The following is a 27841-nucleotide window of genomic DNA, read 5'->3' as shown; positions in this document are numbered from 1 at the left end:
TGGCACCGCTCACTTCCTAGGGATGTGAATCGTTTTTTGACGATTTAAAATATCATCCGATATATTTTAAATCGTCAAAAATCGTTAGGGCCACGATACAATACCAATTCCCCTGATTTATCGTTAAAAAATCGTAAATCGGGGGAAGGGGGAGGGCAAGAAAACCGGCACACTAAAACCCCCTAAAACCCACCCCCGACCCAGGTAATTTAAAGCATTGGGGGGGGGGGGGGGTTCGGGAGGGTGGGTGATTTAATTTAAAGGGTTGGGGGTGGGTTTTAGGGGGTTGGCTCACAATTTTCACGATAGTTTACACACCCAAACGGCAACAATACGATTCCCTCCCCCTCCCAGCCGAAATCGATCGTTAAGACGATCGAGGACACGATTCACATCTCTACTTCCTACTATTGGGTCACACTGTACTCCTTTCCAGATTATTTTTAGATAATGCAAACTAAATTGATTCTGGTCATTCTCCTTACCTCTTGTCACATTGTACCTTATTATTTAACAAACTGCAACTCTTTTAGTGGAAAAGTGTGTTATTAGTCAACTATAACAATGATAATGTTAGTGTAAAACCATAAAAATCTCTCTTCCTTTCTGAACACACCACCACCTCCTGCTTGGACTATTACAACCTGCTCCTCGCAGGTCTCCCACTGAGTCTTCTCTCTCCAATACAATCGATTCAAATTTCAGTTGTGTGGTTTTATGTTTGGCCGGCTGCGGGGGTAAGCCAGCGACCGACCACACTTACCATCTGGCCCCAGCTCCCAAAATGACAATGCCAACCCAGCGCCATTGTTCCTCTGTTTGTCTAGGCGTGCACGTGCAGCACATGCCTACAGATGAAGCCCAACAGTGGGAAAGGAGCAGTGGCGCTGAGAGATGACGTCAACGTCAGCTGGGGCTTTAAAGCCTAGGCACACTTCCAGCTGGCGCCTCAGCAACGGGTCTCCTGCCTAGAGCAGTGCGTGTTGCTCCTCTCGCTCCAGCGTTCCCGTGTTCCAGTCTCATCCAGCCTTGCCTTGCCCAGCCTGTCTCGTCCAGTGACTCCTTAGCTGTCCTCGTCCTTCCTTCCTTTGGACCTGACTCTGCTTGCCTGCCGCCTGGACTTCATCATTGCTTTGAATCCGACTACGCTTGCCTGTGGCCTTGACCTGATCGTTGCTTTGGACCTGACTGCACTTGCTTGCAACCTGCCCCGACCCTTGGTCTGTTCCTGGCATCTCCTGCCTGCTGCCTGTCCTGACCCTGGCATGTTCTTGTCTCTTGCTCATCCTACCAACCTAGGGACCAAAGGTCCTGCTGGCCACCAGAACCCAAGGGCTCAAACTGTGAAGGAGGCGGCTGGTATAGGTGAAGCTCCAGTCTGTCCCGCTTCAGGGCGTGTTCTCCAGCTGTTGGCATAGGCCTCATAGGTTTGCCTATGAGGCTGCGTCAACTAAGCCACAACACCAAAGGCTCACACCCACACCACTCATCACAAGTGATAGTTTTTTCACCAATGTCATGATATCCATATAACTCCTCTCTCAAGTCACTACATTGACTCCCTAATCACCTACAAGAGCCTTCACGCTGCAGCTCCTCACTACCCCTCCTCTCTTCTCTCCCCATAGTCCTCCTTGTGCAAATCTGGCTAGTTGTTATCTATGTCCTTCTCCTCTAACCTCAATTCCCAATGCCGCACTTTCCATCTTGCTGCATCATATGCTTGAACTAGACTCCTGAGTCTATGCATCATGCTCCCTTTCTGGCCTTATTTAAATCCATTCTTAGAAACCACTTTTTTTGAGACTGTCGGTTTCTGTTCACTTAGAGCAGGGGTAGGCAACTCAAGGCCTCAAGTGCCACAAACAAGTCTGTTTTTCAGGATATCCATAATGAATATGCATGAAATATATTTGCTGTGTGCCTCCACTGTATGCAAGTATATCTCATGTATATTCATTGTGAATGTCTTGAAAATCAGACCTGTTTGTGGCACTCAGGGGACTGGGGTTGCCTACTCCTGCACTAAGGAAACAAAATTAATCACAAAATTTCCTAAAAATATGGCACAAATGATTTTTGGAATGGGATACATGCATACCAAAACACAGACTAGCAAATAATAATAGAGAGAGATTTTTACACAGTCATAATATTTCAAGGATCCAGATGAAACCAAACTTTTTCCGTACACTGCCATTCTCAGTCAACTGAAATACATCAATATTAGAATTTTGTCTTTTGTTACTGAATTAAAAAATGGTTACATATATATTTATTTATTTAGCTACCTCCAGGAATCCATAAACACATAAGATACTCGTAACAGAGCATTTTTTGTAGTTGGACCACAGCTATGGAACTCACTTCCTAGACACTTGAGACTAATTCTAGATATTAAAAGCTTCTGTAATTAAGTTTTTATGAATGTTTAATCTGTGATTTTGAATGTTTGTGGTGTTGTACTCTTTTTTAGTAATCTATGTTTTATTGTGCACCACTTAGTTCAATTTTATTTGTAATTTGCAGTTTATAAAACTTTATAAATAAATACGTCATGCTGCATCAGACCAAAGGTCTATTGAGACCAGCATCCTGTCTCTGACAGTGGCCAATCCAGATCACAAGTACCTGGCAGATCCCAAACCTCTCTGGCTAATAATGATTTGTGAACTTTTCCTCCAGGAATTTGTTCAAACCCTTTTTAAACTGTATACGAGAAACTTTGACCACATCATCTGATAAGAAATTCCACAACTTAGCTGTGCACTGACTGAAAAAATATTTCTCTGATTTCTTCCAAACCTGCTAGGTTTCATGGATTGTGCCACAGTCTAAGGCAGTAATGGCGAACTCCAGTCCTCGAGTGCCAAACAGGACATGTTTTCAGGATATGTATAATGAATATGCTTCACTAGCCTAGGGCAAATAACTTTTCTCTATTGATTCTTTTTCCACCCCTCATCATTTTATAAACTTCTCTCATGTCCCCTCTCGGCCGTCTTTCCAAGCTAAGGACCCCTAACCTGTTAACCTTGCTTCATAAGGGAACCTTTCTGTCCCCTTTAAACTTTTTGGTGAAAATCGTCACATGACAAGTCATGTTAGTTTGATGTAGCAAAAATGACAGAGGCAAACTTAACCATTTGATTCAAGCATGAGCTTTAAAAGTCCAGATGCCATCTGAAGAACAGGCCTGTGGTCATCGAAATCTCATGCCTCAATCAACTGCCACCGCCTCTATCATTTATCCTTTTTGTGTTGTGCTTCTCAGCATCTTTTCTAGTTCTGCTGCATCTTTTTGAGATGGGGGTTGCGACCACTGACGGATGCGTTCTATGAACATAACCTCTGATGTGGGGCGCTGCAGCAGCCCGGAGCTCCATCCCTACTGCAGCAGCGCAGAAAGCCGAAACAGACTACAACTCCCCTAAGGGCCTGCGTCACCGGACATGCGCACTGTGTTTCACGCGTCGCCGCTAGACGTTGGCCGCTTGATGTGACGTCATGCCGTGGCTGTGGGGGTGAAGAGAAGGAAGATGGCGCTGACCAGGTGAGTGCGGGGCTCCGTGGCGTCGGTTGGCGGGGATGCGTCGGGTGCGGGCAGCCCAGCGGTTCGGCTCTGGAAGCCCCGAGGCTTTGTCTCCTCCCTGGGAGCTTCGGCCGAGCCTCCCCTTGTTTCTAGGCACCATTGGGTCCCCCCCTCCCCCCTCTTAGGAGGGGAGCGGCTTGTAAAGTAGGGCAGCCCCTCCTCCCTGCGCCCGCTTTACCGCTTCTGGGCCTCTGTTCTCAGTCCGTGCCCGGCGTAGCTCCAGGGTCCATTGCCATAAATGATGAATTTGTTTGCTCGCTTTCCTTCACTGCTGGATTTCTGGATAAGGACGGGGTCAGCCTTCAGCTCACTTTACTCTTTCCCTGACAGTTCCAGAGGAGAATTGGCCTCCATACCTTCCCTATCTGTTTGTATGGTGGTCAGTTCTCTGCAGCTTTTGTATTACATACTTATTAAATTTAAAAAGTGGAAAGATATCACTACATAGCTTTGCTTTCATGTGTAAAACTTTGTGAAGTTTTAATTAGGGATTAACCTTGTAAAATCCCCTAATACACATCACTATAATTGTAAATTCAACCGATAAACATGGAGAATACAACATAATATAGAACAAAAATGAAATCATGACCTCTTAAACGTAAAATAGTTTCTAACTTTTAAGGAATACTGCTTGTCTGTAGGTTTTCTTTGCATAGATGTTTTATAGTAGAAGGTATGTTAAGGATTTGTGTAAGTAATTGGCTCTCGCCATATCTAAAACGATGCTGTATGTAATGGATGGTTCTAGGTGTATGATTATATCCTATTATAATTAACACCTCCATCATGAATACAGTGATGCTGGGGAATGCAGTAGCCCAGTCATTACATTGACAGTTCAGTGGGATCTATAGACTGTCTGCTATTCATCCTGACCCTGGCCAGTAGATATTGCTGTTGTATAATGAATGGGACTCCCTTATTGGGGCTGTAGTGCTTCCAGCCTCTGCTGGTCTTAGGAACAGATCAGGCTTTGCTTTAATAATGTTTTATTTAAAAAAGAAATTTGGCTATCTGACTTTTATTTCTCTGATATGATGCTGCCTTAAGTCTATCTTTCTGGGGCTGGCTTCCTGAGCTTCAAAATGGAGACAGGGCATGCACATCTATCTCATGTGTGTTAATTCAAGATAGCCTGACTGGTTGACGGGTCCCTCAGAACAGGTATAAGAACCACTGTTTTAGAAGGAGGCTTTTCAGGCAGCAAAAAATCATAATTGTCAAGATACCAAGCATCTTAAAACATGTTGCTCTTTATAAAAATATTATTTCTACAAAACTACTTTGGTTTTCAAGAGCTTGCCAGCTGAAAAATTAAAGGTGAATTTTAAAAAGTTGTATGCATAAAAAGCGTATGCATAAAAACCATTTACACAAAAATATATTTGTGTAAATGGTATAAATTCATGTATATGCTGTTTTATAAACTTCAAACATGCAGTGGCTTGCAAAAGTATTTGACCCCCTAAAAAGTTAGATTTGTGTGGATTACAAATGACACATTGCTTGTTCCAGACAGCATATTTATTGCAAACCAGTATGCTCTTAAAGTAAATTTTCAAAGTCACAATTCCATTATTTCTCTGCATTTTTTGTAAAATAAAATTTAAACTGAAAAATGCTGCTTGTTGTAAGTATTCAGCCCCTCAGACTAGAACTTGGCAGAACCACCTTTTGCTATAATAACAGCTTTAAGTCTGTTTGGGTAAGTTTCTACCAGCTTTGCACACTGTTTTTGGGAGTGATTTTTGCTCACTCTTCCTTGCCTATTTGCTCCAGGATATTTAAGTTGGTTGGATGATGCTTATGAACTTCAGTTTTCAAATAGTGTGACAGGTTCTCAATTGGATTGATATCTGGACTTGTAGAACATTCACCTTTTTGATGTTCAACTATTCATGTGTGGCTTTGGCCTTGTGCTTAGGATCATTGTCCTGCAGAAACGTGAAATTTCTTCCAAGTGTTTTTAGCAGAGTGAAGCAGGTTGTCTTGCAGTATCTCTCTGTATGTTGCACCATCCATCCTTCAATTTTAACAAGATGCCTAGTCTTCGCTGAGGAAAGGGGCTGTCCATAAATGTCACTTTTCGGGGGGTACCACTTTTGTGAAGAGGGGAAGGTTCTAAGTTGGAAGGGGATTTGGAGATTTGTGATGAATGGTGACAGGGGGGGGGGGAGTGTTTCATGCCAAAATAGTGTGATGTCATTTATGGATGACCCCAGAAGCATCCCCATAACATGATGCTGCCACCCTCATACTTTACTGTTGGTATGGTGTTTGCTGAAGAATGGGCAGTGTTAGGTTTGTCCACACATAGCATTTTGAATTTTGGCCAAAAAGCTCCATTTTTGTCTCATCTGACCACAAAACCTTATCCCACGTTTTTAGCTGGGTCACGCTGATACTTTCTGGCAAACTCCAGACATGCTTTGATGTGATTTTTCTTCAGTAATGGCTTCTTTCTAGCCACCCTCCCTTGCAGGCCAGTTGTATGCAGAGCTCTTGATATGGTTGACTGGGGCACCTCCACTCCAGCTTCAGCCACTGAACTCTGTAGCCCCTTTGAAGTGATCGTTGGCCTCCCTGTGGCTTCCCTCACAAGTCTTCTCCTTTCTCTGATGCTGAGTTTTGAGGGATGGCCTTGTCTAAGCAGTGTCTGGGTGGAATGATGCAGCTTCCATTTCCTCACAATTGATCCAGCAGTGCTCACTGGGATATCCAAGCACTTGGGTATTATTTTGTTGCCCTTTCCTATTTTGTGCATGACTATAACTTTATTTTTAATTTCCTTAGAATGCTCTTTGGTGTTCATTTTCACAGCTTTCCTTCGGATTCACAGTCTGACCAATGGTATTGAAAATTAGGGTACTTTTATCTAGAAAAACTGACATTTTTCAGTGTATCACAGGTAGAGGCCAATTGTTAGGGCAGTATCCTTAATCTGTGTAAACTTGGAGCTTCCACAGCACAAGGACTAAATACTTATAACAAGCAGCATTTTTCAGTTTTTAATTTTATTTTACAAAAACTGCAGAGAAATAATGAGTTGTGACTTTGAAAATTTAAGAGCATACTGGTTTGCAATAAATATACTATCTGGAACAATCTGTCTGTCATTTGTAATCCATACATCTGCTGACTTTTAGTGGGTTAAATATTTTTGCAAGCTACTGTATACAAGTATGGGATCATTTATTAATTTATTTAGGCATTTTATATACCATAATTCCAAAAGAAGATCACACCAGTTTACAAAGTTAGCGTTAATATTCATGGTCAGTATTCACATACTGTCAACATTCATGTTCTGGGTTAGCATCACAGCACATACATATTCTGGTTCATACTCATGCATGTTCTAGGTCAACACAACAGCTAATAAATAATCTAGTTCATATTCATACATTTTCTAGATTAACCGAACTGCAAAGTAAACGTGTTAAATTGCTATTCCTTGTCTTTGTGCTAGTCCAGTCATTACCTATAGGATATCCCTCCTCCATGAGTGATGGAGGCAGAGGACATACCTCTTTAATGATCTCATGCTGGGGTATAAAGGAGGTGCAGTCCTGCTCCAATACCAATAGTATCTGACAACTGTGGATATTTGAAGAGGACGTAGCTCCCAGAGACAAGGTGTGGCCCAGGCCTGATGCGTCCTTGTTCCACTGGGGTCATCATCCTCTAGGGGCTGATTTTTCCCAGGGAGAGCGTTCTCCCGGGACTTACCCTGGTCAAGTCCAGGAAGGTTATCCCAAGTCCCCCGAAGAACCTCCTCCTAGGTCACTAGTTCTTAAACCTAGTCTGGTTTTCAAGCATTTTTGAATTAACATACATGAGAGATTTGTACTCTGAGCAGAAGATTTCAGTGTATTATCAATGATGACGCCTAGATCCTTGTGACTCCTAATGCGGAACCTTGCATTGTGTAGCTATAATTTGGGTTTCTCTTCTCTATGTGCATCACTTTGCACTTGTCCACATTGAATTTCATTTTCCATTTGCATGCCCAGTCTCCCAGTTTTTCAGTGTTCTCTTGCAATTCCTCACAATTCTCTTGTGATTTAACAACTTTGAATAATTTTGCATCATCAGCAAATTTGATCACCTCACTTATATTCCCATTTTCAGGTCATTTATAAATATTTTAAAAAGCATCGGTCCCAGAACAGATCCTTGGGGCGCTCCACCATTCACCTTTCTCCATTGGGAAAATTTACCATTTAGCCGTACTGTCTGTTTTCCATCTTTTAACCAGTTGGCAATCCCTATCCCATGACATTTTAATTTCTTAAGTGTCTCATGAGGAACTTCATCATATTTTTTCTAGAAATCCAGATATAGTATATCAACTGGATCACCTTTATCTACATATTTTACACCCTTGAAAAAATGTAGCAGATTGGTGAGGCAAGACTTCTTTTGGCTAAATCCATGTTGGCTTTGTCCCATTAAACTATGCTTATCTACATGTTCAGCAGTTTTGTTCTTATGATAGTTTCTACCATTTTGCCTGGCACGGGCACCAGACTCACTGGTCTGTAGTTTCCTGGATCATCCCTTGATCCCTTTTTAAAAATTGGTGTTATATTGACAATCCTCCAGTCTTCAAGTACCATAGTTGGTTAATGATGTTACAAAGTTCCAAAAGCATGTCCACAATTTCATTTCTCAGTTCTTCCAGCACTCTGGGATGTATTCCATCTGGTCCAGGTGATTTGCTACTCTTTAGTTTGTCTTCCAGGTTCACTGAGATTTGTTTCAGTTCTTCTGTATCATCACTTTTGAATATTATTTCTGGCATTTCTCGCTCACATCTTCCTTGGTGAATACTGAAGCAAAGAATTCATTTAGTTTCTCTGCTATGGCTTTGTTATGCCGAAGTACCTCTTTTACCCCTTGTTCATCTAATGGGCCAGCTGACTCCCTTGCAGGCTTTTTACTTCGAATGTCCCTGAAAAAGATTCAACTTCCAAAGCCAAGAAGGATGAGACTGTGTCCCACAACCCAAAGTACCTGAGGTCGGGTGATGGTCCGAAAGCTGGCAGAGCAGTATGTGGTGAGATGTCTGAACAGTGGTTCTGGGGGCACAGACATGTATTTCTGTCTCTTACACCCCCCCCCCCCCCCCCCCCCGCAAGATAAGATGAGCAGCTTCCCAGCAACGTCTCCCAAATGCACCATAAATCAGTGTAAAAAGAATTAGAATCACTGTTAGGACCAAGCACATTTACTAGGACAGTCTCTTGGGAGTATAAGCCAAAACGTAGGATCCTATATCTTCCCTCCCGAGAGCTGAGAGGAAAGTGACTTGTGGGTTAGAATACCCCCGCCCCCCCCCCCTTGCTTGGATTGACCAGGAGGCAGCCTGTACATGCCCCACCCACTCACAGTTTAATTTTTCATGTTTCTTGCAATAGTAATGTCTGAACTTTAGAGGCTTTAGGATACTGTAACAGATGCTTCTGCTTTATAAGATTTGAGACCCCCTGCTATTCAATGAAATAATTTTAAGGGAGGATAATTTTTCCCCTTCTCCCCCGGGAAAGCCCCCGTAGAAAACTCCCGAATGGATTGCAGATGCATGGGATGATAATGGGTTCCAGCGTGTAACCATACTTTTTACAATAAGCCAGACCCGCCCCAGCCTTTGAACCTCCAGGCCCATAACATTAATTAACCTTAATGGACCAGAAAAAAAAGATCTGGTCCACAAGTAATAACAAGATAAAGTAACAAGCCAGTAGTCCAATACCCCATTGCTGGCACCTCACCCAAAGCAAACGTAACCTACAGCGTAACCTGCCTCCGAATCTCTCTCCCCTTCACATGAATTCTGAGCACCACCCCGAAGCAGTGCTTCAGATAAATGGAAACTTACGGGAAAGAAAGTACCTAGATCCAACCGAAAAGTCTCAGAAGAAGATACCCACTACATGGACGTGAACAGGTCTTACAGACCCCGGAGAGAGGCTCATGGCACGCATCCAGAGCCTTGCCGTCGCATGGCACCGTTTTGTTGGTGGTATTTGAGAGTAGCTCACAGGCAAGTAGTGGGACACAGAAAAGTGCAGCCCAATTAAAACAACAACAAAAAAAAAAGTCATATGGTGTGAACCTGGCAAACTTTGTATTAAAAGTAAAAGAAGCAGGCGGTAACCAGCAAAGAATTGGGCTATGTGAAGGGCAGACACAAAACAATCTTCCGGGAAAGTTCTAAGTTTCACTTGAAAATCTGTGCCAGTCAAATAATAAATGGGCTGTTCCGCCTCATTCAGAGTCAATACCTCCCCCTCTTGAGAGAGGCCAGCCTTTAATGACTCTCCTTCACCTGACTCATGATTGCTGCTTGGAATTGCTCAGCATCTCTCACTGATTGAAAAAACAAGCTGGTGTTGGCTTCATGCTTGACCCGAGGCCTGGTGAGGAAGAGGAAGACAAATGCCACATCGAGGGAACAAAGCTCCCGTTTCATGCCTGAAAGGCCTGGAGTTTCTGCAGCTCTGTGGGGAAAAATCTTGAAAAATAAAGATATTAGAATTCATGTGGTGGAGCTCCCCTCCTTCCATTAACACCACTATAAGTTAGACCTTGTCACTGAAATTTTGTGTCTGTACGATGACTGCTTGCGTCTGCTGCTGGCCCAGGTGATCTCTGCACTCTATTTCGAGGCTTTCCTGGTTGTTTCTGGGGCATTGCAAACATACATGTGTAACCATGCAACATATAATATATGTACACAGTTACCCATAGTAGGATTTCCCAAGCTTAGGCTGTGCAAGGGTAGAACTGTAAGGATATGCAGTTCAACGGCGAATCTAGCAGCAGTACCTGAGATTGTTCAACTCATTATGTAAGACACCAGAAAGTTACTGCAGGAGTAGTCAGTACTTGGTTTGTTGTGTTGTCCAAACATTTTTCAGTTTCCATATACACTATTTATTTATTTAGTTGGTAGTTAGCAGAGTAAGCCAGGCTAGGAGGCACAGTTATCTCAGAGCTTGTAAGTTGTTTAAGCCCACTGTGCTATGGGTTGACCATTTGTTGCTGTAGAGAACGGCTCAAACGGTTTGCCTCTTGGTGCTTACAGGCACATAATATTCTTCTTGTTGAACATTTAATTTCATCTTAAATACAATATCCTTGATTCAGCAGCGGTGGCTTCGTTGGTTAAAGCACCAGACCAGCAAATGGGAGAACCTGGATTTATATTCCAGCAGGGCCTTCCCTTACACAATACAGGAAAATTCACTGTCTTATTTAGCTACAAATAATTTTACACTGATATATGAACTATCAGCAGAGTACACATCATTACAACTCTCTTAAGATGTTCAGAATTGACATAATGTGAAGAGTCTGACACCCCCCCCCCCAAAATAAGAAAGCAAACAGCTTGCCTGAATAGTTAATAGGCATGTGCATTGGGTTCAAACAAATTTTAAAAAAATGCAACAAATAAGGGCAATTCGTTTGAAATAAATGCATCAGGCATAGGCTGAGGCCCAAAGCAGGGGCCACTGCTTACACCCAAGCGAGACGCGGGCACCCAGGGCATAGGCCAAGGCCTAAAGCAGGGGTCTCAGCTTAGGCCTGGGCCGATGTTGGGGCCTCGGCCAGGTCCCGCATAGGTTCTTACCTGATTCGTCAGGTATCCAGTGGTGAAGCTGGGCCCTGATGCCTGGGCCTCGACCTAGAGTCAGGCCTGGAGCCAAAGTCTCGCAGCTCTGCGGTTGTCATCTTCTTTCTTCTGACATGTACTGGGGTCATGCTGTAGTTATTAATTCCGGTGCAGTCAACCAGCGGATGGCACCGTTTTGATGTACAATTGCTGGGAGCTGGGAAGCCTGCTTTTTGGGTCAAGGCCTGGGCGTCAGGACCTGGGTTTCCTCTCCCCGCCAGCAAAAGGACGATCCAACAGCCACAGTAGAGTCCCTACAGTGCCGTCAGCATTTCCCCTGCAGCTGGCAGCAGAAAAGGGCCTGCGGCTTCGTCAGTGTTTCCACAGCATCGGCGGCAGAAGAGGTCCTGCTGTGCAGTCAGAGAAAAGGTCCAAAATATATGTGTGTGTATGAAAGAGACTAGCGTTGTGAGAGTGAGTGCCTGTGTGTGAGAGACTTGAGTGTGTGTATGAGAGGGTGGGTGTATGCGAGGTTGAATGGGTGGCTGTATGTGTGTATGAGAGTTTGGGTGCGGGAATGAGAGTTCCTATATATATATATATATATATATATATATATATGTGTGTGTGTGTGAGAGAGGTTAAAGTTTGTGTTACCTCCTCCAATCTACGACAGTCTCAGGAGGACTGGAAATTTAAAGCTCCCAGGTATGGAGAGTGGGAGATTTTTTTTTGTCCTTGTTAGTTTTAATTATTGGATGTGATGTGTCTGCTGTTTTGAATTATGTTATTAGTGCTTGGTAATATTTTAAACATTATTATGTATTTTTAATTGGCTGCTGTTCTATTTATCAGTTGATTTGACATTCTTTTTATTGGTATGTTTAATGTTTTATAATTCTTGATTGTGTTTGCATTGCTTGCAGAGTTTGCCTTCTTGTGATTTCCAGTTCAGTTTTTGTTTGCATGTTTCAATTTATATTTTATGATCTCTGTATTCTGTATTTTGTGAGAGTCTATCTGTGTTCTGCTTCTGTGACTGAGACTTCTGCCAGCTTGTAGTTTCTGTGTAGGGATTTACAACAACCTGGCTTTAGTCTGTAGGAGGTGTATTGGTGTTTAGGGCCTAATGTAATATTTGCAGTATGGCCTTTCCATAGGTTGAGTGCTCTCAGTTATGACATGGAAGGCTTACTATATTGGAATTGTAGTTTGGTTTATTCCTGGCTTTCTGTATGCCAAGTCCACACCCAGTGCACTTTACCATAGGCCTAATACCATATGGGATCCAGTAAACTGCCTTCATTACTATGAGAAAGGGAGTTTATTAAGTCTTATTGAAAGTGTGTTTTTTGCACTATGTGCCTCTATAATATATATATATATAATATAATATATATATAATATATATATATATAATATAATATATATATATATATATATTATATATATATATATTATATATATATATTATATATATATATAATATATATATGTGCCTCTATAATATATAAGTTGTTGTAAGTGATATTTTTACTTCAGAAGATTGTACTTTGAAGTTCCCTTTTCCATATGCAATCTGCCTTTTTAGGTTGGGGAAGTGGTTAATAAATTTAAAAATGGAAAAGAATGCATACATTTTAATTGTGTGAGGAGAGGAGGGGGAATGAAAGGCTATAAAGTTTGTCTAGGGCAGGGGTCCCCAAACCTGTCCTGGAGGGCCACCAGCCAGTCGGGTTTTTGGGATATCCTCAATGAATATGCATGAGAGAAAATTTGCATGCACTGCCTCCATAACATGTAAATTTTCTCTCATGCATATTCATTGAGGATATCCCAAAAACCCGACTGGCTGGTGGCCCTCCAGGACAGGTTTGGGGACCACTGGTCTAGGGTATCTAATACCCTTGCATCATCCCTAAGAAAGTGTCTCACACACACACAGACTCCCACATTCATCGACTTCTCACATCCCCAGGGCCCAGATCCTGGAGAATGGTTGGAGGCAGGCGATAGGGAACCCTGGCTGTGACCAAGGGAAGCCAGGGTGCAAATCCTACTGCAACTCCTTGTGACCTTGGGCAAGTCACTTCACCCTCCATTATCCCCCCGCCCTGGCCCTTTTGGTGATTTCACTTGCGCAGCACCATGGGGAGGTGGTGCCATTTCATTCCTTGCCTCAGGCAGCAGATTGCCTTGAGCCATCCCTGCAACCTAGTCGGGATGTCCTTTAGGGCTCTGGCTTCAGGGGATCCCCCACAAGGTAGAGGTCTTGGCAACTACTTAATACACTTTGTGCTTACAAATAAAAGTGGGGATGGAGATCAGTGGATTACCTACATATGCCCCATTTCTGGATGGAGAGGCTGCGGTTGGTGATATCTTTGGTGAGGCCAAGAGAGTACTTAGCATCCTTGGACCTAGCGGAAGGTCACTCCCATATTCCCATCTGAGTGTCTCAGCAAAACCTAGAAAAGCTCTGTTTATTGGGTGAACATGCCCAGTTTCAAGTACCTTTGACCTAGTGACAGCCCCCAGAACTTTCGCCAAAATTGTGGTGGTGGTAACAGCAGACCTATGTAGGCGCAAGGCATTATGGGGCCTATAGAAGGCTCAACGGAGCCATCAGGCTAGCTCAGATATGCTTCCTCCCACTAGTAAGGGGAGAATTCAGGATTTTCTCAGACAATGCCATAATGATGGCATGGGTCAATGTTTAAGGGAGCACTAGTAGCCCCCCACCAGGGCAGGAAGCACCCCGACTGCTCAAGTGGGTGGAAAAACATCTTTTCCCAGCAGCCCATATAGCAGGAAAGAAGAACCTGCAATCCAATTATCTCAGCAGGAACAGACTTGGCCCAGGCGAATGGACACTAGGTCCAAAACATTTCAGCTGATAGAAAGTTGAAGGGGGCCCCCACATACAGATCTAATGGCAAACACCAAAGCATCTGGACACTTAGAGCTTGCCCAATTTGTGCACAACTCTCTTCCTTGAAAAAGGAGCTGACTGCGATTAAAGATCAATTAGCTTCAATTAAAAGTAATACACCCACATTGCATTACTCAGAACATAATTCCCCAATATCACAAAAAAACCAAGAGTCAAGAAAAGGAGATTCATTAGGCTCAGGTAGGACCCATAGTCACCCATTCTTGACAGATGGGCAGCCAACAGGTACACCCCCCCACTCAAACAGGTCATTAAGTTATTTAAAATCCAGGAATACAGTGGGCTCAGGTAGAATTAGACCTGTGATGAGGAGACACACAATGTACCAAATGCAAAAAGAACAAGCCATCTCTATATTAAAAACTGAAGAAGTTCTTCAGAAAAACATTGAAGTGTTACCAGAAATGAGAGAAAAAACACAATGCATGCAGTATTTCAAGATTCATAACCAAAAGAAAAATCTAATTCAGATGAATAACTCTGTCAACAGTGGCACAACTAAAAAAAGAGAGAGTGAAGTGAATAGCAAATCTCAACTAATATCTTATAAGGAGTCCAGGAAAAGCAATAACCTTAAAGAGAGTACCTGGAAGGCTATGTCCACAAATGCTCATAGTTTGGGAAATAAAATCCCAGATCTGCAGGCCCTAATGGCTGAGGCAGAATTGGACATTGTTGCTATCACAGAGACATGGTTCACAGAATCTCATGATTGGGATACAACAATACCAGGCTATAACTTGTTAAGGAAGGACAGAGAGGATAGAAAAGGGGGAGGTGTGGCTCTTTATGTCAGAAACAACATCCAAGCATCTGAGCTACAAGGAAGTTGGGGTAAGGAAGAAGCTCTATGGCTCGACCTAAAAAAAGATGACGGAGCATCCATTTATATTGGAGTGGTTTACAGGCCTCCAAACCAAAAGGAAGAACTGGACAGAGACCTGGTTGAAGACATCCATAAGATAGGTAAGAAGGGAGAAGTGGTGATCGTGGGTGACTTTAATATGCCAGATGTAGACTGGAAAATCCCATCTGCAGAAACTAAAAATAGCAGAGCGATAGTGGATGCCATGCAAGTATCTTTGTTCAAACAAATGGTGTTGGAACCCACCAGAGAAGGAGCTATACTCGACTTAGTGCTCACTAATGCAGATAATGTCTCAGATGTCCAGGTGGGTGCCCACCTCAGCAGCAGTGATCATCAAACGGTATGGTTTAATATCACTAAAAGAATAGGGAAAAGAACCACAAAGACCCGAGTTTTACAGTTCAAAAACACAGACTTTGAGGAAATGGGGAAGTACCTGGAGGAAGAACTTAAAGGATGGGAGAACGAGAGAGATGTGGATCAGCAGTGGACCAATCTAAAAGGAGCAATCGCCAAGGCAACTGCTCTATACGTTAGAAATGTAAAGAAAAGCAAAAGAAAATTGAAACCTATCTGGTTCTCAAAGGAGGTGGCTGACAAAATTAAAGCTAAAAGAACAGCATTCAAGACATATAAAAGATCCCAAAGGGAGGAACACAAAGAAGAATATTTGTATCAACTGAGGGAGACGAAGAAATTAATCAAGTTGGCAAAAAGTCAAGCGGAAGAGAGGATTGCCAAGGAGATAAAAAATGGTGACAAAACATTTTTCAGATACATCAGCGAAAAGAGAAAGATCCAAAGTGGTATAGTGAAATTGAAAGGTGGTAATGATCAATGTGTGGAGGGAGACGAAGAAATGGCAGAAATATTAAACGAATACTTCAGCTCTGTGTTCACTAAAGAAGACCCTGGAGAAGGACCATCTCTACACAACAAAAAACTGGTGGGAAGTGGAATAGATGAAAATCCTTTTACAGTAGAAAATGTGTGGGAAGAGCTAAAGAACCTGAAAGTGGACAAAGCCATGGGGCCTGATGGGATTCATCCAAGGATATTGAGGGAGCTCAGAGATGTTCTGGCGGCTCCGCTGTGTGACCTGTTCAATAGATCCCTAGAAACAGGAGTGGTGCCGAGTGATTGGAGAAGAGCGGTGGTGGTCCCGCTTCACAAGAGTGGGAACAGGGAGGAGGCTGGCAACTACAGACCAGTCAGCCTCACTTCGGTGGTGGGAAAAGTAATGGAGTCACTGCTGAAAGAGAGAATAGTGAACTATCTACAGTCCGGAGAATTGATGGACCAGAGGCAACATGGATTCACCAGGGGAAGATCCTGTCAGACAAATCTGATTGACTTTTTTGACTGGGTAACCAAGGAATTGGATCGAGGAAGAGCGCTCGATATCATATACTTGGATTTCAGCAAAGCTTTTGACACGGTTCCGCACAGGAGACTGGTGAATAAAACGAGAAGCTTGGGAGTGAGTGCAGAGGTGGTGACCTGGATTGCAAATTGGTTGACGGACAGAAGACAATGTGTAATGGTAAATGGATCCTTCTCTGAAGAGAGAGCGGTTTTAAGTGGTGTACCGCAAGGATCGGTGTTGGGACCGGTCCTGTTCAATATCTTTGTGAGCGACATTGCGGACGGGATAGAAGGCAAGGTTTGTCTTTTCGCGGATGACGCTAAGATCTGCAACAGAGTGGACACGCCGGAAGGAGTGGAGAGAATGAGACAGGATCTAAGGAAACTGGAAGAGTGGTCGAAGATATGGCAGCTGAGATTCAATGCCAAGAAGTGCAAAGGCATGCATATGGGGAGTGGAAACCCGAATGAACTGTATTCGATGGGGGGGGAAAGGCTGATGTGCACGGAGCAGGAGAGGGACCTTGGGGTGATAGTGTCTAATGATATGAAGTCTGCGAAACAATGCGACAAGGCGATAGCAAAAGCCAGAAGAATGCTGGGCTGCATAGAGAGAGGAATATCGAGTAAGAAAAGGGAAGTGATTATTCCCTTGTACAGGTCCTTGGTGAGGCCTCACCTGGAATACTGTGTTCAGTTCTGGAGACCGTATCTACAAAAAGACAAGGACAAGATGGAAGCAGTACAGAGAAGGGCGACCAGGAAGGTGGAGGATCTTCATCGGATGACGTACGAGGAGAGATTGAAGAATCTAAATATGTACACCCTGGAGGAAAGGAGGAGCAGAGGTGATATGATACAGACCTTCAGATACTTGAAAGGTTTTAATGATCCAAACAAGCCAGCTTGTTTGGATCATTTCCCTAGTAATTTCCCTAGTAATTTTTTTCCTACGGAAACCTTTTCCGTAGGAAAAAAATCAGCAGAACCAGGGGTCACGATTTGAAGCTCCAGGGAGAAAGATTCAGAACCAATGTTAGGAAGTATTTCTTCACGGAGAGGGTGGTGGATGCCTGGAATGCCCTTCCGGAGGATGTGGTGAAGACCAGAACTGTGAAGGACTTCAAAGGGGCGTGGGATAAACACTGTGGATCCATAAAGTCAAGAGGCCGCCAATGAAGAGTGGGTGACTCGCCAGAATGTCAAGAGGCCGCCAATGAAGAGTGGGTGACTCGCCAGAATGATGGCTACTGCCTGGAGACAATACCCTTATTCAATAAACGTACACATGCTTACTGTGACTCCAACATCATTCTAGCTTCAACAGCAAGAGGAAATGTGGAATAAAGGATCTGCACTCACAAAGGGGGAGTAGCTGGCTTGTTACGGCGGTTACTACCCCAAACCAAATAAGCCTGTTACTTCAATTTCTATGCAAATACAGCAGAGCTCTCTGCTTCAACGGCAGGGGAGAAGAAAAAAGGGTTCACATTCACAAAGCGGGGAGTAGCTGGCTTGTTACGGCGGTTACTACCCCAAACCAAATGTGCCTGATACTTCACTTTCGATGCATATCCAGCATAGCTCCCTGCTTCAATGGCAGGGGAGAAGAAAAACAACCAATAAGGGCTGTATAACATAGTCTGAGTAAAACAAATAAGCATGGGTGTAGCTTGCTTATTGCGGCGGTTACTACTCCTACTACCCCTAACTTATCAGCTAGATATTCACTTGGATGCAGCTCCATCACTGCTTTCTACATTAATGGTGGGGGTGGAAGGGAAATAGAACCAAGAGCTAAGAGAAACAGATAAGTATGAGAGAAAAAAGTGTGTGAAGCTTGCTGGGCAGACTGGATGGGCCATTTGGTCTTCTTCTGCCGTCATTTCTATGTTTCTATGTTTCAGATACATTTTTGCAGTCACAGGGGAGAACCAGGTCCAGAGGCATAGATGCACTTGTGTTTGTGGCCAATGCTTAACCTATCGTATGGCTTCTTAGCATGGCCACCTATAAGACAATAAAGCGGAGATCCGACCATGCCTGGTCATCCTAGTAGTGCTAGATTGGCCGAGAAGGCGCTGGTACATGGATCTAGTGAGACTTCTTGCTGGAGCTCCATTGGTGCTACCAAAGGAACAGGGTTTTCCCTAGTAAGGTTCAGAGCTCATGAAAGACCTATCTTCACTCTGTCCTTGTAAGGGCATCTGTGAGAGAGAGCTTATTCTGCCTCCTTTCAATTAGGTTAAAAGCACGGATGACCTTCTCACTCCCCTAGCCTAGGTCAGATTGGGAGAATTGTTAAAGAGTATTTGCTCTATGCAAGACCTTTCTCTCTGGAAAGCAGTCATCCCGTGGATTAGGCTTCCTGTAAGCTAGCCTGGACAAACTGCTGACACTCCGTTTTTTGAAGATCCAGATAGCATAAGAACATGCCATACTGGGTCAGACCAAGGGTCCATCAAGCCCAGCATCCTGTTTCCAACAGTGGCCAATCCAGGCCATAGGAACCTGGCAAGTACCCAAAAACTAAGTCTATTCCATGTTACCATTGCTAGTAATAGCGTGCTATAGAGGTCAAATTAAAGGTACTTCAGTAGCTGTGCATCCAGACTTAGGGCTTTTCCTGATTGGGGTAAGTCGCATTAGACCATCTTTCTGCCCAGTTGTGCCCCAGTGGAATCTCATTTGGGTGCTAAAGGTTTTGGGCAGGTGGCTCCGTGAGCCATTAAAACAGGTATCCATGAAGTGCTTATCCTGGAAATCTTACTGTCAAGCTTCAGGAAGGTGAACCCTTAGGCTGCCTTCCGATTGGTTAAGCCTGGTTCATGCGAGCACAGTCTAGGCCCTGACAGCCAGTGGCTAATGTGTTGCAGGCTATGGTCAGGACAGACAGAGGCTAGGCAGAGATGGGCAGGGTAGTCAGCAAGTGAAGCAACTTCAAAGGGCCAGGCTGGGTCTGCAACCAGAAGTCAATCCAAAGGCAAAGAAAAAGGGTAGGGCAAGCAGGAACTAGAGCAGGCAAGGAGGCAGGTATGAGCACAATCCGGAGATAGGATCAGGAGCGACGACAACATTGTGGGAAAAGAATCCCCAAACAACCCGCTGCTGATGCATTCGTCTGTTACATTGAGCTTTCTTATATGCCCGGGAAGTGATGCCATCAGCAGGCACCACAGGAAGGCCTGGCTGCTGGGCCTATAAGGCTCATGATCAGCTGGATTTCCTTAAGTCAGGTCCACAGAATGGAGCATGATGCCAGGAGCCATGTTGGAATGAAGGGAAGGTAAGGAGCATTGCCGCTGGTGTATGCACTGGGCGGTGCATTACAGTACCCCTCCTCCTAAGCCCTTTCCTAGGGTAATTTTTGAGGTTTGTGGGGAAAGAAGAGATGGCTGAAGGGGGATTTGATAGAGGCCTACAAAATCTTGACAGGACTTGAACAGGTAAATGTGAATCAGTTATTTACTCTTTCAGATAATAGACTAGGGGGCACTCCATGAAGTTATCAAGTAGCTCATTTAAAACAAATCGGAGAAAATTCTTTTTCTCTCAATTAAGCTCTTGAATTCAATGCCAGAGGATGTGGTTAATGCAGTGTAGCTAGGTTTACAAAAGATTTGGATAAGTTCCTGAAGGCTATTCCTTATAAACTATTAATAAGGAATAGCCACTGCTTGTTACTAGCAAAGGTATCTTGGGATCTATTTAATGTTTGGGTACTTGTGGCCTGGTTTGGCCTCTGTTGGAAACAGGATACTGGGCTTGATGGACCCTTGTTCTGACCCAGTATGGCATGTTCTTATGAAGCAGTAGAATTTCTTGAGCAATGTTGGAGCATTGAGGTTGGATGCTGGCTCCCATATCCTTTCTTCAGGGCCATATCCTTTCCAGTTGATTTAGATAGTGGAGCTTACCCTCACTAAATTAGAATCAGGTTATCTTTAATTTCAACCTCAGTGTCCAGATTGACTGTAATGGATATGAGCATAGGAGTTTTCTGAGTGAGGATACATGAAAAGAGTTGGATGTGGAAAGATGGTGGTAATTTGAGCTGGTAAGTTAACCAGATTCATTTGCCTACAAACTTGATAGAGTCCAATGAATCTGGTATGCTGAAAAAAAAAAGTCCAAGTTTATTTTTAGGTTCTTGGAGAGGTTATATCAAAACCTTGCCGTGAATTGCAGGGAATCTGTGCACTCTAAAAATATTTTGGAAGAAGTGTTGAATCAGAGCTGGAGTTGTAGGCAGAGTCTTAAGGGGTACAAAATGAGCCATCTTAGAAAAGTGATACATGATCACTCAGATGATCATGTAACCCGGAGAGTAGAGTAAGTTGGTAATACAATCCATTGAGATAGGTCCAGAGCCTTTAATACTGGCAAGAGTTGCAGGAAAACCCCAAAGGCATTGGTGGGTAATCTTATTTTGGGCACAGTTTTTGTGGGAGGCCACTTATAGTCAGATGTCTCTAGCCGGATTGTGCCACCAGTAGTGATATGAAATAAATTTCTTGGTCTTCCATATGCCTTGATGGTTGGCTAACCTTGAGTCATGGGCTCAGTTGAGAACTTTTCCCAGAGCCGTTTGGGTACATAGAAACATAGAAATGACGGCAGAAAAGGACCATGTAGTCCATCCAGTCTTCCCAGTAAGCTTACGGTAGTATCTGCTGTGCCATGTAGGTTACCCCATGCTTATTTGTTTCTCAGACCATAAAAGTCATGGCCCTCGTTGGTTGCTGTTTGAATCTAATTCCCCGTTACCCCCGTCCTTATCAGTTTTCCATACTAGCCCTTGTTGATTGCTGTTGAATCCAGTTCCCTGTTATGCCTTGCCGTTGAGGCAGAGAGCAATGTTTGAGTTGCATCAAAATATCAGTCTTATTGGTTAAGGGTAGAAACCGCTGCGTCAGCAAATTACTGCCATACTTGTTTCCCGAAACCGAAAAAGTCAGGGCCCTCGGTTGCTGAACAAATCCACTTCCCCTTTCCCCCCTGCCATTGAAGCAGAAAGCAATGATGGAGTTGCATCAACAGTATTAAGTCTTATTGGTTAAGGGTAATAACCGCCGCACCATCAAGTTACTCCCATGTACTCTTTTCTTCATTTCCATACTTTAGCCTTTAGGATGGAAATGCCCTTTTGAATTCTTTCATTGTTTTGGTTTTCACCACCTCCTTCGTAACAACATTCCAAGCATCCGCTATCCTCTCCATGAAGAAATATTTTCTGATGTTGGATCTGAAGCATCCTCCTTGGAGTTTCATTTCGTGACCCCTAGTAGTTCTGATTTAATTCCAATGGAAAAGATTTGACGATTGTGCATCATTAAAGCCTTTCAGGTATCTGAAGGTCTGTATCCTATCTCCCCTGCACCTCCTCTCCTCCAGGGTATACATATTCAGATCCTTCAGCCTCTCCTCATAGGTTTTCTGATGCTGACACCACATCATTTTGGTCACCCTTCCCTGGACTGCTTCCATCCTGTCTCTATCCCTTTTAAGATACAGGCTCCAGAACTGAACACAATGCTCCAGGTAAGGCCTCATCAAGGACCTGTACAAGGGCATCAGCACCTCCATTTTCTTATTGGTTAGTCCTCTCTCTATGCAGCCCAGCATTCTTCTGGCTTTAGCTTATCATCTTTTCACATAGTCTCTGGCGTTCTGAAGATGGCGATGCAATCACCCCAAGATCCCGCTCTTGGTCTGTGCACATCAGCCCCCCCCCCCCCCCCCTCCCAAATCTCATACTGCTCTTTTGGATTACTGCATCCCAGGACTCTGCACTTCTTGGCATTGAATCCCAGCTGCCAAATCTTTCACCACTCTTCAAGCTTTCTTAAATCACTTTTCATTCTCTCTACTCCTTCAGGCATATCCACTCTGTTGCACATCTTGGTATCATCCAAAAAATAGACAAACTTTACCTTCTATCCCTTCTGCAATGTCGCTGACAAAAATATTGAACAGAACCGGTCCCAGTAGTGATCCCTGTGGCACTCCATGTAACATGTCTCTCCCTTCAGAGCAGGCTTCATTTACCATTACGTGCTGTCTTCTATCAGTCAACCAGTGTGTAATCCACTCCACCACTTTGGCGCTCACCTGGAAGGTCATATTTTTGGTGGCAGTCACTTCAGCACGCAGGGTCAGCGAGCTCCAGGCCCTAGTGACTTATCCACCTTATATTAAGGAGATGTGCAATGCTGCGATGTGGAGTTCTCGCCACACATTCACATCCCATTACTGTCTGGATAGGGATGGCTTATGTGATAGTAGGGATCGGCCAATCTGTCCCTCCAGAATCTGTTTGAAGTGTAGATCCCAATTCTCCCAACCTAGGGCCCGTTGTTTGGGTTCCGGCTGTCTCCCCCTCTGTTACTAACAGCATCAGTGGTGTTGTGCCCATTGGCACCTGGTTAGGTGTCTGTTGGTCCCTTTTTGTTTTGGGGAGCAGCCTGTAGCTAGGGATTCTCCCATGTGTGAGGACTGCCATCCTGCTTGTCCTAGGAGAAAGCAGAGTTGCTTATCTGTAACAAGTGTTCTCCAAGGGCAGCAGGATTTTAGTCCTCAGGAGACCTGCCCGCCACCCCACAGAGTTGAGTTTCTCCTATTTTTTATTTTTATTGTAATTCTATGTTATGAGACTGAAGAGGGACTCCGCATTGATGCCTGATATAGGGCATGCTGGGCATGCTCAGTGTGCCAGTCAAAGGTCTAGAAACTTTGACGTACGTTTTCTGTGCCAGGCTCCATCTAATGATGTCACCCATGTGTGAGGAACTCTTCTATCTGTATATCATATTACTATATTTATTTTTATTTATTTAACATTTTTCTATACCGAACTTCATGACAAGCTTCATATCAGGCCGGTTTACATCGAACTTAGGGGTTAACTGAACAAAACCATATAACAAGAAGGCCGAAGCGCAGTTACAAATAACAGGGAGAAAGAACTTGGGGGCTAGAGTAGCCAGGAAATAAAGGACAGAAAAAACTGGAGCATAAGAACTTATGAATATATATATAAAATGTGCATACTATTTACTTATAACTGATTTACATATATGCATATGATCAGAGCTTCTGATGTTCAGGTAGAACCAAAAACTCTGATACAACACTCCTGCTCTTTTGAAAAAACTTGCCACTTTTAGTTTCAACTGTTGGAAACAGGATGCTGGGCCCGATGGACCCCTGGCCCGACCCAGCACGGCATGTTCCCATGTTCTTAACTGCTAAGCTAAGTGACCTTCCTTACAGCTGGGCATCTCTTCCACTCATCAATCTCCAGTTGTTCCTGTTTGCATGTATCCTTTGAGAAGTTGGGCAAAGTATGCAGGTAAAAAGTGCCCACACAAAAAGGAAGCCCAGATCTTTGCTTTGTGCAGGCCAAAAGTGAATTTGACAGGAAGCTTTCCAGAGAGGCAAGAACCCTAAATAGGAGTTGGTTGGCCCTCTAGATGACCGAGGTGTAGAAAGAGCGCTCAGGGACGTCAGGGCTATTGCAGAAAATCTCAATGAATTCTCTGCTTCTGTCTTTACTGAAGAAGGTATTGGGGAGATACCTAAGCTGGACACATTTTTTTGAGGGTGAAGATTCAGAGGAACTGAAGCAAATCAGGGCGAACTGGGAAGATGTAATAGAGCAAACCGACAAACTAAAAAAGAAAAAAAACAGCAGGACTCACTGATATAAACCCCCGAGTTCTGAAAGAATTAAAACATGAAGTTGCAGACTTAGTAGTAATTTCTAACTCCTTGTTTAAATCAGCTATGGCACCTGAGGATTGGAAGGTGACCAGCGTAACACCCATTTTTAAAAAGGGTTCCAGGGGTGATGGGAAAACAGATCGGTGAGCGTTAGACAAAGGCCTTTGAGAAAAGTTCATCAGGAAACGAGCCATGGGATAGGAGGCAAAGTCCAATGGTGGACTGGTAACTGGCTAAAAGATAGGAAGTAGAAAGTAGGACTGAATGCTGACTTCTCTCAATGAAAAAAAGGCAAATAGTAGCATGCCACCAAGGATCTAAACTGGGACTGGTGCTTTTTAATAATATATTTATAAATGAGCTGGAAAAAATGGAGTGATGAGTGAGGTTAGAAGATTTGAAGATGACAGCTGATTGTGAGGAGTTGTGAGAAGACCTTTTGAGGCCGGGGGGACTGGGCATCTAAACGGCAGATGATGCGTATACGGAAGAATAGTCCAAACTATAGGTACACGATGCTGGATTCTTTATTAGATGTCATCATCCAGGAAAAGGATCTTGGAATCATGGACAGTACTGTGAAGTCCTCTACCTAGTGCACAGCGGCAATCAAAAAAGCAAATAGAATGTTGGCTATTATGAGTTTGGCTGATGTTAGTCCAGTGAATGCACAGAATAAAGGTTAACAAATAAAAACAAATATCTATAAATGGAAGTTATATGCATTCACTTGTTTGGAAGATATTTTGGTTTCATGTTTCCTTCCACTCCCTTTTCCCAGGTTAACCCTCAGTGCCTCTGCCTTACCTTGTAAGCACAGCAGCTCTGTTGCTTTTCATTTTTTTTTTGTATGTAGCACCATTCCTGCCTTTCTTCCTACCCCGTCCTTGCTGAATAGAAAACAGCCTGGTATAACTTATCAGCATCTCTGTGACTGCTGCTGTATCCAAGTCGGCCTCTTCCATGACTGCCTGCAGATCTGGGACTTTTATTTCCCACACTGTGAGCATTATTGCACAGAGCTTTCCCATCACTTACCTTGGGGCTTCGTCCGTGCATCCTCACTGTTCTGGTTTGTCAGTCTGTGCTGGAAGACGCTGCGCCCCTTCTTCCCCAGGGGGACCCCTCACACTGCATTTTCCCCCTTGAACCCCCTCCAGACCAGCTGGCCTGCTGGGTGCAGTGGTTGGGGGGGCGGCTGTCTTCCCTTCCCTCCCAGTCTGCCCCTTTGGACTCCTGTGCTAGTGGCTGCCCGTCTGTCTGGCTTTTATTTTAAAACATTTCGGCATTGTCAAAAGTCTCTCAAATGTACTTCAGCCATCCAGTCCAAGGACAGAGAAGATGTCAGTTTGCCATATTCAGTGGATATGTGACGGGGAGGGGAGTCTCACTTTAAAAAGTCAGCATGCAGGTGAATCCTGTCTGCTCCGTCTGGAAGTTGGTTGGCTTATGGATTATTATTACAGATGTGGCTTTGAGTGATGCACTGAAGACCAGAGCATGCCAGCTTCCCCAGCTGTCGCACAGTTGGCAGAGTAGGGACAAAATCTGCCAGCAAATTGGATTATTTATTGGGTGGAGACCTCTTTCTTTTCTTTCCTTTCTTGGCAAAGGTTGGAGTAATAAAGTCTGCCATCAATATTTTTTGTTTGATTACTAACTTGGGCAGCTGTAGCAACCGAGGAGTAATGATTGTTTACTGCACTGCACTTAGGCAGGAGAATTATTAGCAGCTGGGAAGCTTTCCATCAGAGCATGAAGACAACAGACGCCTGCAGTACAAGCGACAAGATGTGTGTTCATGCCAGTGGCATTGTGGCTTTAGAGATATATTTTTATCTCACTGGTCCGAACCAGGCCTAGGATTCTCATGTCATGAGCCTTTATTCACAACTACCCAGGGATTTTGCCCCTGTTTTAATAGACTCACCTTCCTTCTGTTTCTATGCCTGCTCACTGCAGCAACAGTCATGGCCTATTTTGTAATCCTGTACCATGGGCTCTAAATCCAGCCACCAGGTGTTGCCCTTAATAATTCCCGTGACTCCCCTCCCCCACCAGGTGCTGTTAATGTTGTCTCTGCAGCTTCCCCAGCCATGCCATCTGACTCCGGGATCAAATGGCAATCCCCAGCACTGTTACTGAGCCAGCAGGCCAGCTCTGTCTCAGACTTACTTCTCACAATCAGTATAAGAACATGCCATACTGGGTCAGATCAAGGGTCCATCAAGCCCAGCATCCTGTTTCCAACAGTGGCCAATCCAGGCCATAAGAACCTGGCAATTATCCAAAAACTAAGTCTATTCCATGTTACCATTGCTAATGGCAGTGGCTATTCTCTAAGTGAACTTAATAGCAGGTAATGGACTTCTCCTCCAAGAACTTATCCAATCCTTTTTTAAACACAGCTATACTAACTGCATTAACCACATCCTCTGGCAACAAATTCCAGAGTTTAATTGTGTGTTGAGTAAAAAAGAACTTTCTCCGATTAGTTTTAAATTTTCCCCATGCTAACTTCATGGAGTGGCCCCTAGTCTTTCTATTATCTGAAAGAGTAATTAACCGATTCACATTTTAAGCACCTCTATCATATCCCCCCTCAGCCGTCTCTTCTCCAAGCTGAAAAGTCCTAACCTCTTTAGTCTTTCCTCATAGGGGAGCTGTTCCATTTTGGTCGCCCTTCTCTGTACCTTCTCCATTGCAGTTATATCTTTTTTGAGATGCGGTGACCAGAACTGTACACAGTATTCAAGGTGGGGTCTCACCATGGAGGGATACAGAGGCATTATGACATTTTCTGTTTTATTCACATTCCCTTCCTAATAATTCCCAAATTTGTTTGCTTTTTTGACTGCCGCAGCACACCGAACCGACGATTTCAATGTGTTATCCACTATTGACGCCTAGATCTCTTTCTTGAGTGGTAGCACCTAATATGGAACCTAACATTGTGTAACTATAGGATGGGTTATTTTTCCCTATATTCATCACCTTGCACTTATCCACATTAAATTTCATCTGCCATTTCGATGCCTAATTTTCCAGTCTCACAAGGTCTTCCTGCAATTTATCACAATCTGCTTGTGATTTAACTACTCTGAAGAATTTTGTATCTGTAAATTTGATTACCTCACTCGTCATATTTTTTTCCAGATCATTTATAAATATATTGAAAAGTAAGGGTCCCAATACAGATCCCTGGGGCACTCCACTGCCCAATCCCTTCCACTGAGAAAATTGTCCATTTAATCCTACTCTCTGTTTCCTGTCTTTTAGCCAGTTTACAATCCACGAAAGGACATTGCCACCTATCCCATGACTTTTTACTTTTCCTAGAAGCCTCTCAAGAGGAACTTTGTCAAACGCCTTCTGAAAATCCAAGTATACTGTACCTACCAGTTCACCATTATCCACATGTTTATTAACTCCTTCAAAAAAGTGAAGCAGATTTGTGAGGCAAGACTTGCCTTGGGTAAAGCCATGCTGACTTTGTTCCATTAAACCAGGTCTTTCTATATCTTCTGTGATTTTGATGCTTAGAACACTTTCCACTATTTTTCCTGGCACTGAAGTCAGGCTAACCAGTCTGTAGTTTCCCGGATCGCGCCTGGAACCCTTTTTTAATATTGGGGTTACATTAGCTATACTCCAGTCTTCAGGTACAATGGATGATTTTAATGATAGGTTACAAATTTTTACTAATAGGTCTGAAAT

At 43.7% G+C, this 27841-nt stretch overlaps 1 protein-coding gene across 3 annotated transcripts in view; it reads left to right on the top strand.

The window, feature by feature from the left end:
• The first annotated feature begins 3429 nt into the window (after positions 1 to 3429).
• Positions 3430 to 27841, top strand: part of SNW1 (SNW domain containing 1) — a 111636-nt gene continuing 87224 nt past the window's right edge. Inside the window, exon 1 of one of the 3 annotated variants that reach the window (XM_029597669.1) lies at positions 3430 to 3553. In XM_029597669.1, the coding sequence (XP_029453529.1) occupies positions 3540 to 3553 (14 nt within the window). In that variant the 5' untranslated portion in view covers positions 3430 to 3539. Of the gene's footprint in view, positions 3554 to 3759; positions 3887 to 27841 lie in introns of those variants that run through there. The other 2 variants (XM_029597670.1, XM_029597668.1) reach the window with 2 other exon arrangements.

Source organism: Rhinatrema bivittatum, chromosome 4 (assembly GCF_901001135.1).
Source record: "Rhinatrema bivittatum chromosome 4, aRhiBiv1.1, whole genome shotgun sequence".
In the NCBI taxonomy this organism is placed as follows: domain Eukaryota; kingdom Metazoa; phylum Chordata; class Amphibia; order Gymnophiona; family Rhinatrematidae; genus Rhinatrema; species Rhinatrema bivittatum.
The sequence above is the reverse complement of the archived record's forward strand: the minus strand, read 5'-3'. Positions and strand labels throughout refer to the sequence as shown.